Genomic DNA, 13,335 nt, shown 5'->3' on the forward strand with positions numbered 1-13,335 from the left:
AAGGGGAAACAAAGGAGGAGGCTACAATGCTTGATAAGAAATGTACTCATTATCTTGCCCATGTAATTGTAACCCCTCTGGTACAGTATTTTCACAATAAAAAAAAAAAAGGCCCTGGGTTCGATTCCTCAGTACCACATAAACAGAAAAGGCCAAAAGTGGCACCGTGGCTCAAGTGGTACAGTGCTAGTGCTAGCCTCAAGCACAGAGACCCAGGCCCTGAGTTCAAGATGGACAAAAAAGAAAAGAAAAAAAATTAATTCCAAGTAGATTGAAACTTGATTCTTATTGACTACCTTGCGCAAAAATGAACTCCAAATGGATCAAAAAATTCAAGGTAAGACCTGAAGCTTAAAATCCACTATAAGAAAACTCTGGAAGTTATAACATAGGTAATTATTTCCTGAATAGGATCTCAAATACCTAGAAAACAAGATCAAGGTGCTGGTGGCTTACACTTGTAATCCTAGCTATTCACAGACAGCATCCAGGCCCTAAATTCAAGCCCTAGGATACACACAGACACAAACAAATGTTGATATTTTCTCTGTAAAATTTCAAAGTAACCTAAGAGATGCACAAATATTTTATATGTTTCTTCAAAGTACACATACACACACACACACACACACACAAATATAGTGCTTTTGTCTTTCTTTTTGTATTGTTTGTATTAATTAAAATGCTATCTATAACAAGATACTTTTAGTTTGTATATGTAAGCAAAATAAAAGTTAGGAGAATACTTTCTGTTATAATTTAGGAAAAATACTTACTCAATTTTTTGTTGCAGTTGTTCAGAAAGCTTTCTATTTTCTTCCTGAAGAGTGTTCTTTTCATTCACTTAAAATTCAATGTGAAAGAGAAGTCGCATAAATGATATTTCTAACAGGCTTTTAAAATAAAATGTCAACATTTGTGAAGATATTAAGATTTCTAATCCTAAATCATGTTATTGAGGGATAATGCTATTGTACAAAACAAATTTGTTGCTAGGTAATGATTATTACATCTCATATTGTGCTAGTTCTATACAATTTACCAATAATTTTATTTAATGTTTGTGGGGAAAAGCCTACTTCATGTATTTGGGAATATACTCACACACTGAGGACAATAAAGAATTCCATCTGGGTTATTCAGTCCTACTGATTTTAAATACCCTTTCAGTGAGTTATTTGTTGTGAAACAAATCTGATCATAAAAATGTGTTGCCTAGTATGCTTGAGGCCCTGGGTTCTATTCTCAACATTGAAAATAGTAATTACATAAATCTCACTGAATATTGGCATAATTTTTATTATATAAGCATATTCATAAAGTCAAACTTTTTTCTTCGGCATACTATTTCATGAATAATTATTGTATCAGTAATTTAAGTATGTCCATTGATTTATTAAAGAAGTATAAAGGAAGTGTTAAGGAATTTTCTAGGAGGAGAAGTTACATTGGTCACTATAAAGTTATAAGGATTCATCAAAGGAAAAATGAGCTAGACAAAAGACTATTATATAGAGAAAATGAGAGAAGAAAGGCTGGGTATTAATGGTAGAAGTCTTTCAACACCATGATTATGATATCAGGACTTTGCCTAAAAGATACCATATAATATTTTATAAAGATAAATGATGGAAAGATTGATTTTTTGGTATATATAGTATATACCAAAGTCAGAAGAAAGTACTGACAAGGTATTATGTCAGGTGGTCATTAGAAGAAATGAGTATCTAGCCAAGTGTGGTGGATCACAACTAAAATCTTACTTGGAAGATCAGTGGATTGTGGTTCAAGGTCAGCCTGGACAAAAGGTTAGAGACCATATCAAAACAAAAACAAGTTGGGCTGAGTACTGTATGTCTGTAATCTCAGTTTGGCCTCTGTTTGAGGCTACCCCAGGACAAAGAACTCCCTAAAACAAAAGGCTGCTAAAGGTGTGATTCAAGTGTAGAATGCTTCCCTACAATTTTCCTCGCATAAGATTCTTGAATTCAAAAATCAGAAATCAACAACAAAAACAAAAATACACCCAAAGTCTAGTACCTCTGTTAAAATAGCATATAAGCAGAGAAGGAGATGCTCAGAACTAGTGTTTAATGTCTTTGTACTATTCAGAAGAAGGTTAAAATATTAACCTTACAAATATCAAAATTGCTAAATGTTTTGACACATGCCTATAATCCCAGAACTGGCAAGGCAGAGACAGAAGACTCAACAGTTGGAGGCTAGCCTGGGTACATACCAAATTCACTGCCAGTTTGGGGCAACATAGTAAGACTTAGGATGAAGGAAGGGAAACTGGATAGAGGAAAGTGGGGAGGAAGGGAAAATACATAAGTAAAAATGCATGATAAAACTTTGAAATTGGCCAAAATAATAGAAATAAAGGGCTTTAAAAACAGTAAAAGATCAAGTGAAAGAAAAGCAGGGATTTTATTTTTTATTTTTATTTTGCAGAGTGTAAACAGCAATTGCCACTGCATGCTGTGCTTTATTGTTAGTGGGTATTTAAAGACAATCAAGCATTATCTTTGTCAAGATTTAGTCAGGAGACATTTACACAAAGAATTTCAATAGATACATTTTTACTTAACCTATGAGACAATGTCTTTGTATATTATTATCTAAACTATTTTAGAGTAAGCTCAAACCACTTCCCAAATCTGAGGAAAATGCTTGATTAGCTGTTCATCTATGCTTAAGCAAGCAGAAGAGCTACTTTCTCAGCTCCTAGGAAGCAGAGATTTTAATAATTTGGAAAAGTAACAAAACAACAAAGGAAAGGAAGCACAGAAAGAAAAAAAAAACATTTGTGGGAGAATGTTGTTAGCTTATACCTATAATCCTAGCTACTCAAGAGGTTGAGATATGCAGGATCGTGGTTTGAGTCCAGTCTGGGAAGAACAGCTTGCTAGACTTCATTCCAAAATAACAAGCAAAAAGAAGGGCTAGGAGTATGGCTCAAGTTCAAGGGCCTTAGGATTCAGTATTGTCATTGCCTCAGTTGTTCCTCATTTCCTTGTTAAGTCTTTCTGAGTTGAAGGTATGGCTCAGTGTGGAAGGCTTGCCTAGAAAGCACAAGACTCTGAGTTTTAAATCAACAGTTTGAAGCCAACCCGGGCAAAATTAGCAAAATCTTAAGAACAAAATACGAAAGCAAAATGGCTCTACAATAAGGATGACCCATTATAACAATGAGATGTACAAGACACTATGTTGAAAACGAACTTTACAACTTTGGTTGGGAGGGAGGACTTGGGGAGGTGGGGAGGAAAAGGATGGTAGGGGAAAAACAAAGGAGGGGGTAACAATGCTCGACAGGAAATGGACTCATTAACTTGCTCTTATAACTGTAACCCCTCTGTACAGTACCTTTACAATAAAAAATATATGTATAATAAAAAAAAATCCCTAGTACTGCAAAATAAATGGAAATGGGAGAGCGAGGAAGAGAAAAAAGAAATGAAGTCGGGGAGAGGGAAGAAAAAAGAAAAACAAACTTGGGCTAGAGAGATACAAATGAGACTGCTAACCCTCTGGGCACCAACTAAAATTGTATTTTCTTTCCTTTTTATAAAATAATGAGCAGATACTTATAGAACTGATTTGGAAAAGAAGATAATTAACTAAAATTTTGGATATGCTTTTAATTGTTTATAGGGAATCCAGGTAATATTCATGATGGAAGATAAACAGTTAAAAGAGTAGAAAATTGAGATTTTAGAAAAGAAGGGTATGTCAAGAAAGCTAAGACTGTCTTCTTATAATGAATGGGTAAGAGGAATAAGCTGAAAATAACAAATTCATAATAGTATGTAACAAAACACGGGTAAGAGGAATAAGCTGAAAATAACAAATTCATAATAGTATATAACAAAACCAAAAAGCAATTCATCTTTAGAGAACACTAAACTTGGCTTTGCATTTAACTTTACTGTGGAGCAAATTACATGAAATAAAAATATGTCAAAGAATCAAATATAAATTATGCCACAAATCTGCTTCTTGTCTAAGAACTGGTAAGATTTTAAGGCTGGTGTGAATACACATAATTTGTACACCTACTTCTTAGTAAATAAACAAAAAATTAAACCTACAAAAAGAGCAGAAAAAAACTTAAACTTTACCTAAATAAGAAAAATATATGTAAATAACTCAGATGATTACAATCAAAACATCAGTATGTTTTAAGCATAGTATATTATGCTCTTCAGTACTTAGTGAATTAAGAAAGAAAACTAGGGGCTGGGAATGTGGCTTAGTGGTACAGTGCTTGCCTAGCATGATGAAGCCCTGGGTTTGATTCTTCAGTACCACACAAACAAAAAAGGCCAGAGGTGGCACTGTGGCTCAAGTGGTAGAGTGCTAGCTTTGAGCAAAAGAAACTCAGGGGCAGTGCCCAGGCCCTGAGTGCAAGTCCCAGGACTGGCAAAAAAGAAAAGAAAAGAAAGAAAGAGAAAGAGAGAGAGAGAGAGAGAGAAAACTCACTGAGTTCTGTAATAAGTTTAAGATTCTGCTGCCGGATATTTTCAAACTCTTGCTGCTTTTTCCGCATATGTTCTTCAGTTACTGCACAGCGGTCACACAGTCCTGCTCTTAACCTGTAAAACAAAAGCAAAATATTTTTCACTTATTAAAAGTCATTGTCATATATAAGGTGATTGTCCTTTCTATGAAATGATTGGGATTCACCAGAGATTTCAGTTTGTAGACTTTTTAGTTTGCCTAGATTTACTGGTTTTTCATTTCTAATCTGAAAATCTAAAATGTGAAATAGCCCTCAAATCTGAATTTTAATGTTCACAGGATACAGAAAAAGGTTGGAATTTCAGATTATATTGAAATTTTAATCCTTCATTAGTGACCATCTATATCTGTGCATTTCAATAGTTTGATATTTTATGAAAATCTAAAGAACTGAATTGGCAAGTATAATGAAAATCAATTAGTTTAATAAGAGAACTTTAGCTTTTTTTGTGTACCAGTCCTGGGCTTAAACTCAGGGCCTAGAGTGCTATTTCTGAGCTTTGTTGCTAGCACTCTAGCACTTGACAACAGCTTCACTTCAGATTTTTGATGGTTAATTGGAGACAAGAGTTTCTCAGATTTGGCTGACCAGGCTGGCTTGTCTTCCTGGTTTGAGCCTCCTGAGTAGATAGGATTACAGGTAGGAGCCACTGGTGCCTGACCAGAGAGAACTGTTTTTTTTTTTTTTGTCGGTCATGGGACTTGAACTCAGGGCCTGGGCGCTATCCCTCAGCTCTTGAGCTCAAGGCCAGCACACCACCCTTGAGCCACAGCACCACTTTCGGGTTTCGAGTGGTTTCTTATTGGAGATAAGAGTCTCACGGACTTACCTGCCCAGGCTGGCTTTGAACCGTGATCCTCAGATCTCAGCCTCCTGAGTAGCTAGGATTACAGGCGTGAGCCAACAGTGCTCACCGGCTCAACTGTTTTGTTTTTGTGACAGGGTATAAGCTATGCTGTCCAGTCTGGCCTCAAGCTTATGATCCTCATACCTCAGCTTCCAAAGCCAAAGCAACATTTTATTAAAGAAACTTGCTCAAATTATATAAATCATCCACTTGGCATCTACCTTGCTAATTATAGCATACATCACATATGGTGGAACAATCTTTTTTTGTCCTTGAATAAATTTTAATGGCCAAAGAATACAAAGGAAACCTCACATTTTCCTTTAAGTATTCAAAGAAAACAGCATCAATCAATATTTAAAATATATTATTATGTATTATCGTTTTTACTAGTTACCTGAGAGTGTTGGAAAGGGAAATACATATAAAACAGATATGCTGGAAGTGTATTCTAAAATGTTAACAACAACAATACTGTGACATTTTATTTGTCCATATTTTTCAAGATATACCACATTAGAAATTTAAGAAATACATTTTACAATGATTTCAACTTAATAACTTTGGTTATTTCCTTATTTTTTGTTCTTGTCTGAGACTGGAACTCAAACTTTGTATCTGACACTTATTACTCATTGGCAGGTACCCTATATCAGCCATTCTTCTATCACCAACTTAATAACCTATGTCAGTAGAATAATAAGTATTTGAATCACAGCACGGCAGAGGATATCATGAATTTTAAAATAAGGAGACAAGGGCTGGGAAGTTGGCTTAGTGGTAGAGCACTTGCCTTGCATGCCTGAGGCCCTGGGTTCAACTCCTCAGCACCACATAAGCAAAAAGAAAAAAAAGAAGAAAGAAAAGAAAAGAAAAGAAAGCTGGAAGTGGTGCTGTGGCTCAAGTGGTAGAGCGCTAGCCTTAAGCTGAAGAGCTGAGGGACAGCGCTCAGGCCCAGAGTTCAGGTCCCACAACTGGACCAAAAAAAAAAAAAAATGAGACAAAACTGGGAAACTACATAACTAGAACAAAAAATAATCCTAGACATTTTACATGAAAGAAAAACATGTTGACATGGATATAAAATAATTATTAGAAACCATAGGATATACTAATCAAATATAAGTTTTAGAATAAAGAATCTAAGAGTCAGTGGAAATTAAGATGAATGAGAGACTTGAAACCATGATGTAAGAACATCATCTATGTAAAAATAAGAAGGTGAAACTTTACATCTACTTTTGTTCCTCTCCTAGAATCCCACAAAACTACAGTAAAAGTATATGAAACTAGAAGCCTGGAACAAATGGTAGAGTGCCAGCAAAACTGGAAGAGTGAGTAAAAAAAGCTTAAAGAGAACTCAACCAAAAAAATAGATGTGGGAAGGTGTCTCAGTGGTAGAGCGCTTGCCTTGCATGCAAGAGGTCCTGGGTTCAATTTCTCAGCACCACATAAGCAAAAAGGAAAAAAAAGCCGGAAGTGGCGCTGTGGCTCAAGAGGTAGAGCACTAGCCTTGAGCTGAAGAGCTGAGGGACAGTGTCCAGGCCCAGAGTTCAGGCCCCACGACCGGACTCAAAAAAAAAAAAAATGTAAAGATGTATATATATATTTCAACACACCAGAACGAAGGGGGGGGGGGAGAAAATGGATTAAAAAAAAGACAGCAAGGTAGGCGGTAGACAAAAACTAAGAATATTGAATGGTAGGAAAAGTCTAGAATTTCATTGTCCAATAAACTACATGTAACTCAACAGAAAGAAATCATTGAAGATGAGACACAGCAGGAAGACATAATATCTACAAGCAATTAGTGAGCAAAAGTAGAACAGATTCTAAAGAAAAAAGAATCTAGTTCTAAAGAAATTAATTATTTAAACGTTGAACTGTATTTTTAAACTATATCACTTGAACTTACTTGAGTAAGCTACAGAGGAATAATGTAATAACAATGCTCATTAAAATTGGTATTAGGATAAGATGACTGCAAACTATATAGAAAAGTAAGGCATTGTTATCAGCTACTGAGTAACAAACTGTATTTCTGCTCTTTACTATTTTTCAAATTAGTAATTAAATATTTCAGCTGCATAAAGGAAAACAATAGGGATAATGGGGACTTATCCAGTGACATTTCTTCTCACAGATCTAGGAAGGAAAATAAACTAAAAAATAAAAAGGAGTATAAAATATAAAGGATAACTAATCTGGAATTACAATTTAAGCTATAAATTTTTTTTTAAAAACCCTATTTTGAAGACAAGGTGCATCCTATTGAGAAGAAAATCAACTTAAACACCAGATTAACTCACCGATCTTCCAAAACTTTAATGGTTTCATGCAGAACCTTCTGTTGCTCTCTCAGCTGTTGATTTTTGGTGAAGAATTCTTCTAGTCTTTGTGCATCTCTAAAAAAAAATAAGTAAATATAATTTTCATGGAAAAATACTTGAAAAGATAATTGTTATTAGAACTCTGAAGTGTAGTCCTGCTACATATGTATTTATTTCATATACATATGTATATACATCCACATATATTCCATGAGTTGCTTAGATCAGAACAAGTAAACAAGTGATTATTTGTAATTGTCTAGTTTTAAAACAAATAAACAGAAAACAAGGGTTTATTTGTAGGTGAGCAATCTATTTCTCAGCATCTAGAAAGGGGATTTTCTTAGCAGGTGCTACAAAAATAGATGTTTATGTTAGATGTCATAGTCATTACTTATTCCCTCATGTAAAAGAAGCCATTCTTTATTAAAATAATGGCTAATGGCTGAGAAGTAAAGCTGTGACTCAAGTGGTTGAGTGCTAGCTAGCCTTGAGCACAAAAGCCAAGCTTAGGAACAATGAGTGTTCAGGCCATGAGTTCAAGCCCCAGGACTATCACAAAAAAGAAAAGAAAAAGCTAAATAATGGCTGGTAAATGAGACTATCAGATTCATTATTATTTTGTCATGGTAAGTAATATAAAACAGATAAAACCAAGTTCATGTTTCCATTATGCAAAGACTTAACTTACTCTAAAGAAGATAAAATAAAGTATCCCTTTAATTATTTAAATATTGAACTGTATTTCTAAACTGTATCACGTGAACTTACTTGAGCTACAGAGGAATAAATAACAATACTCATTAAAAATTGGTATTAGGATAAGATGACTGCAAACTATATACCAAAGTAAGGCTTTGTTATCAGCTACTGAACAATAAATTGTGTTTCTCTTTAATATTCAGAGGTATTACAAGTGAGTTTTTAAAATGTAATATTCATTTACAAGCTTATGGTGTTTTTGGAAATACAAGTGTGGCTCAAGTGGTAGAGCACCAACCTTTAGCAAAAATGCCAAGTGAGAACATGAGGGCCTGAGTTCAAGCCCCAGTCCCAGACCACCCCACCTGGCAGCCAAAAATCTTAAAAACTTGAGCTTTTTCTTATATAGACTAATAATTTTACAGAAAGTCTATTAAAAAAGGTGTTTTTATAATAAGCAAATCTAGGTAGTTTCTAAGTGTGTCTAATTCAATCTTCAGGGAAGTAACTTTGATTCAAACTAAGGTAAAAGGTTATTTTGTGGCTATAAAACTATCATTTAAACTAGTAATAATGGTTGAGTAATATCACCCTAGCTAATTAGGAAGCTGAGATCTAAAGCCTGTGGACTGAAGCCAGTCCAGGCAGAAGTGAGACTCTTTATTTCCAATTAATTAGCCAAAATTTGGAAGTAAAGGCGTGGCTCACCTGGTAGAACATTAGAAAAGCTAAGGGAATGACCTGGTCCTGAGTTCAAGACCAGTACCAGTACAAAAATAAAGTAGTAATGCTTCAAAAAAAAAATAAGATAGCTTACATAAATAAAATAGCTACTCAGGAAGATGAGATCTGAGGATCACAGTTTGAAGCAAACCTGGAAAGGAAAGTCCATGAGACTCTTATATTCAATTAACTATCAAAAAGCCAGAAGTGAAGTTGTGGCTCAAGTGGCAGACTATTAACCTTGAGCAAAAAAACTGAGACAGTGCCTGGATTCTGAGTTTAAGCCCCAGGACAGGAACACACACTAAAAAATAGTAACTATCCTATACAAAAGATCTGTTTTAATAAAACTAATTTTCTTCAAAAGAACATTCAGAGAATGTAGCTTAAATTATATAAACAGTAAACACAATGATTTCCAGGTTTTTGTATTGCTTTTCATAAGTGACTAACATTTTCACTCTAAAATATATCATTCTTATTAATAATTACTAATCCAGCATTTATAAGATCAGTAAACACTGAACCAACATAAGTATTTTTAAAAATTCACTGTCTAACTACTAATCTCTTCTGAAACATAAAACCTTTGCTATTAGAGAAGGGAAGAAAAAGTCCTAAATAATGCTGTTATACATAAAAGGGGATACCTGTAGAATAACTCCAACACAAGAATTATGTATTCCTTTATTTGAATTTCACTATATGTGAAATTCACTATATGTATACTTCAAGCTGGCCTTGAATTCACAAACCTCCTGCTTTAGCTTTCTAGAGGGCTAGGATTATAGACCTATGTCACTATACCTGATTTAACCTAATAACTTCACTTGGCACATATTAAATTGCCATACCATCATCTAACTAATGATATTTGTATACAGAATCACTATAACAAAGTTTTTAAAAAGGAAATAAGTAGCCAGGTGCTGGTGGCTCACGCCCATAACCCTAGCTACTCAGGAGACTGAGATCTGAGGATAGCGATTCAAAGCCAGGCTGGGCGGAAAGACCATGAGACTCCTATCTCCAATAAACCACCAGAAAACTGGAAGTGGCACTGTGACTCAAGTGGTAGAGCACTAGCTTTGAGCTGAAGAGCTGAGGGACAGTGCCCAGGCCCAGAGTTCAAGCCCCATGACCAACAAAAAAAAAAGGAAATATGTGTATTTCATAATTTTTTTTTGTTTTTTTTTTTTTTGGGTCCGGTCGTGGGGCCTGAACTCTGGGCCTGGGTGCTGTCCCTCAGCTCTTCAGCTCAAGGCTAGCTCTCTACCACTTGAGCCACAGCGCCACTTCCGGCTTTTTTCTTTTTGCTTATGTGGTGCTGAGGAATCGAACCCAGGGCCTCAGGCATGCAAGGCAAGCGCTCTACCACTGAGCCACCTTCCCAGCCCCTGTATTTCATAATTTTAAATCTCAAACCACTTAAAGAAATATTTTTACCACTGAAGAAAAGCTTATCTGTTCCTAAGTAAAATAAAAGCATTTTGTTTTAATTCAAAGTTAAATGTTTTTGCCAAACAAGGAATTTTAGTTATTAACCAATAAAACAATCTTATTTTTGCCTCATCCAATTGGCTATATTTTATTATATTTAATTTTGAGTATAAGGAGAATTTATAGATTTTTCCCCTGTAATCATATAGATAACTCTAACATACTTAAACATGAAAGGCTTATATGAAATGTCTATTACTCACAGAAACAAAACTTGAATTCCATAAGGAGCTGTCCTGCCTACAACTATTTTACTAGCTACTGCAGGAGAAGCACTAGTCGAATTGTAGCAACATTTTTTGGCTGTTACCAAACACTCATTTTTCTTTTTCACTTCTTGATAAAATTTATTCTTACATCTTTCAATATATAGTAGCTTTCTGGAGAGAAACTTATCTTTCTTAACATTTCATGTTGGAAATAATTTTGGACTTTTGTATAACTTCCAAACAAAGAACCCATGCAGTACCAACATCTATTACTCAGCTTTACAAGTAAAGTTATACACATGAAACAGAGTACCTGCATGCCTATTAATTCTTCTCAAAATGTTAACATCTTGCATAATCACAGTCCAGCTATCAAAACGATAGCTGGATAGAAATTAACATGGATCTCGTGGCCAACACAGTCTTAACTAGATCTTTTCCACTTATTTCTCTCCATATTCTCTTTAGCCTCTTTTTTATCAAACTTAGATCTCACCTTCCTTCCCTACAGAACCATATACCTAGTAGTATTAATTAGTATGATTCCCACTATCTCCTTGTTATTCTTGGTTAACTAAGATATTCCAAGATCACAAAGACACATCTTTGCTTCTATATTCATCTAAAGATATTGGAGCAATGTCTATTCTTTCCTAGGGATTGCCACAAACAGCAGGCGACATTTAATCAACTGCAATAGCTTTTTTGGGGAGGAGGGGTCAGTTGTGGGCTTGAACTCTGGGCATGGATGTTGTCCTTCAGCTCTTTGGCTTAAGACTAGCACTCTACAGTGCCATTTCTGGTTTTTTGGTGGTTAATTGGAGCTAAGAGTCACACAGACTTTCCTGCCCAGACTGGCTTTGAACCATGATCCTAAATCTCAGCCTCCTGAGTAGCTAGGATTACAGGCATAAGCCACTGGTGCCTGGCATTGCAATAGCTTTTGCTGCTCAACTTCCACACCCCATAGGGAGAAGAGGTCTGTACAGTGTGTTGATCATTGAAACTATTTTACTAATGAACTACATCCCTCTAATTAATAGAAAAATATACCAAAAAGATTGTCAGTTTGGTTTTGTCAAATGTTTCCCATTATGAAATTAATTTTTGGCAGAAATCACACCACATTAAGAGACACATGAAGTAGATGCATCTTATTACTAGTGATATTAACCTGATCTTTGGTTGCAGTAGACACTGTTAAGTTTCTCAGCTGTAACATCACAACATTACTTGTTGAAATTAGTAAATACACTAATTAATTTGCAAATACTTTTTTCATGAACCTGTCATCAACATTACTTGTTGAAATTAGTAAATACACTAATTAATTACAAAATTTGTAATTACTTTTTTCATGAACCTGTCATCCATTTATTAACCTCCCTTGATGATTCTTTCCTTTAATGATTAATTTTGCATTGTTTCTCAAATGGTGATTATTTTTCTATCATGCTTTCAACATTTACTAACTAGAAATCCACTAAAGAAGAGCTGCTTCTGCTCTATGCAAAGTATAACTCATTACCACCATTATTTCCCTGCTCAAGTTGTCCTAAAGATTGCCGGGGAGAGAGATTTTTCTCCAGGTTGTTTCTATTATCTTTTAATATATTGGCTTTTTAAGCAAGTTCTTATTTTCTGGCATAGTGAAATTGTCCAGTTTGTCATGTAGAATCCCAAAGTCATTTTTCCCAAAGAACACATTCTTTTTACTGGAAAACACTTCATAGAGATCAACATCTAAGATTAAGGTATGTTTATGACTACAGAGTAGAGGGGATGTCACTGTTTAAAGGTCTTCTCAATGGACCAAGCATAGGAAATACATGTATGCCCTCATCTACACTGACCAAGATCTTTACTACTTTATCTTTGTTATTAAAGACCATGAAGGTTACATTGTTAACTTCAATTTCTATCTGATTGGCATATCATTCATTCAAGCCTTCTCCCTTTCTGTATTCAACTTTTTTTCTCTTGGTGGGGGAGCATCCTAACCCTCATTATCAACAATGTACTTATTTATACTGTTCTGGAATACTGATAAAGCAGTGTGAAAATCTTTATTTCCTGAACCAATCATGCTAGCTATGACTTAGGGATAACTATACAATTATGGCCAGTAAGTCAGAGAAAATCGGCTAAGGGTTTGTACTGGGAAACATTTTTACAACTAGTAAAAGTGGACACAAAGACATTCTATAAGTGATAAGAATGACGCTGGGGACTGTTCACAATAGCTAGGATATGGAAACAACCCAGATGCCCCACGACAGATGAATGGATCCAAAAATTGCGGTATCTATACACAATGGAATATTATGCAGCCATTAGAAATGACAAAATAATGGCATTTGCAGGGAAATGGATGGAGCTAGAAGGAATCATGTTGAGCGAGGTAAGCCAAGAGCGAAGAGACAAATGGTACATGGTCTCCCTGATAAGTGGATGCTAAATCCAAAATGTTAAGTGATACGACAAAATTAACAGGACTTA

General features: G+C 35.0%; 1 protein-coding gene across 6 annotated transcripts in view; it reads right to left on the bottom strand.

Moving 5' to 3' along the window:
• Rbbp8 (retinoblastoma binding protein 8) overlaps positions 1-13,335 on the bottom strand; it is a 73,791-nt gene that overhangs the window by 35,008 nt on the left and 25,448 nt on the right. For all 6 annotated transcript variants that reach the window (XM_013014928.1, XM_013014926.1, XM_013014925.1 and 3 more), the window contains exons 4-6: positions 7,682-7,777; positions 4,486-4,598; positions 777-843 (exon numbers count right to left, since the gene is read on the bottom strand). In XM_013014928.1, the coding sequence (XP_012870382.1) occupies positions 777-843; positions 4,486-4,598; positions 7,682-7,777 (276 nt within the window). The remainder of the gene's footprint in view (positions 1-776; positions 844-4,485; positions 4,599-7,681; positions 7,778-13,335) is intronic.

The sequence above is a fragment of the Dipodomys ordii genome, unplaced genomic scaffold (assembly GCF_000151885.1).
Source record: "Dipodomys ordii isolate 6190 unplaced genomic scaffold, Dord_2.0 Scaffold25, whole genome shotgun sequence".
In the NCBI taxonomy this organism is placed as follows: Eukaryota; Metazoa; Chordata; class Mammalia; order Rodentia; family Heteromyidae; genus Dipodomys; species Dipodomys ordii.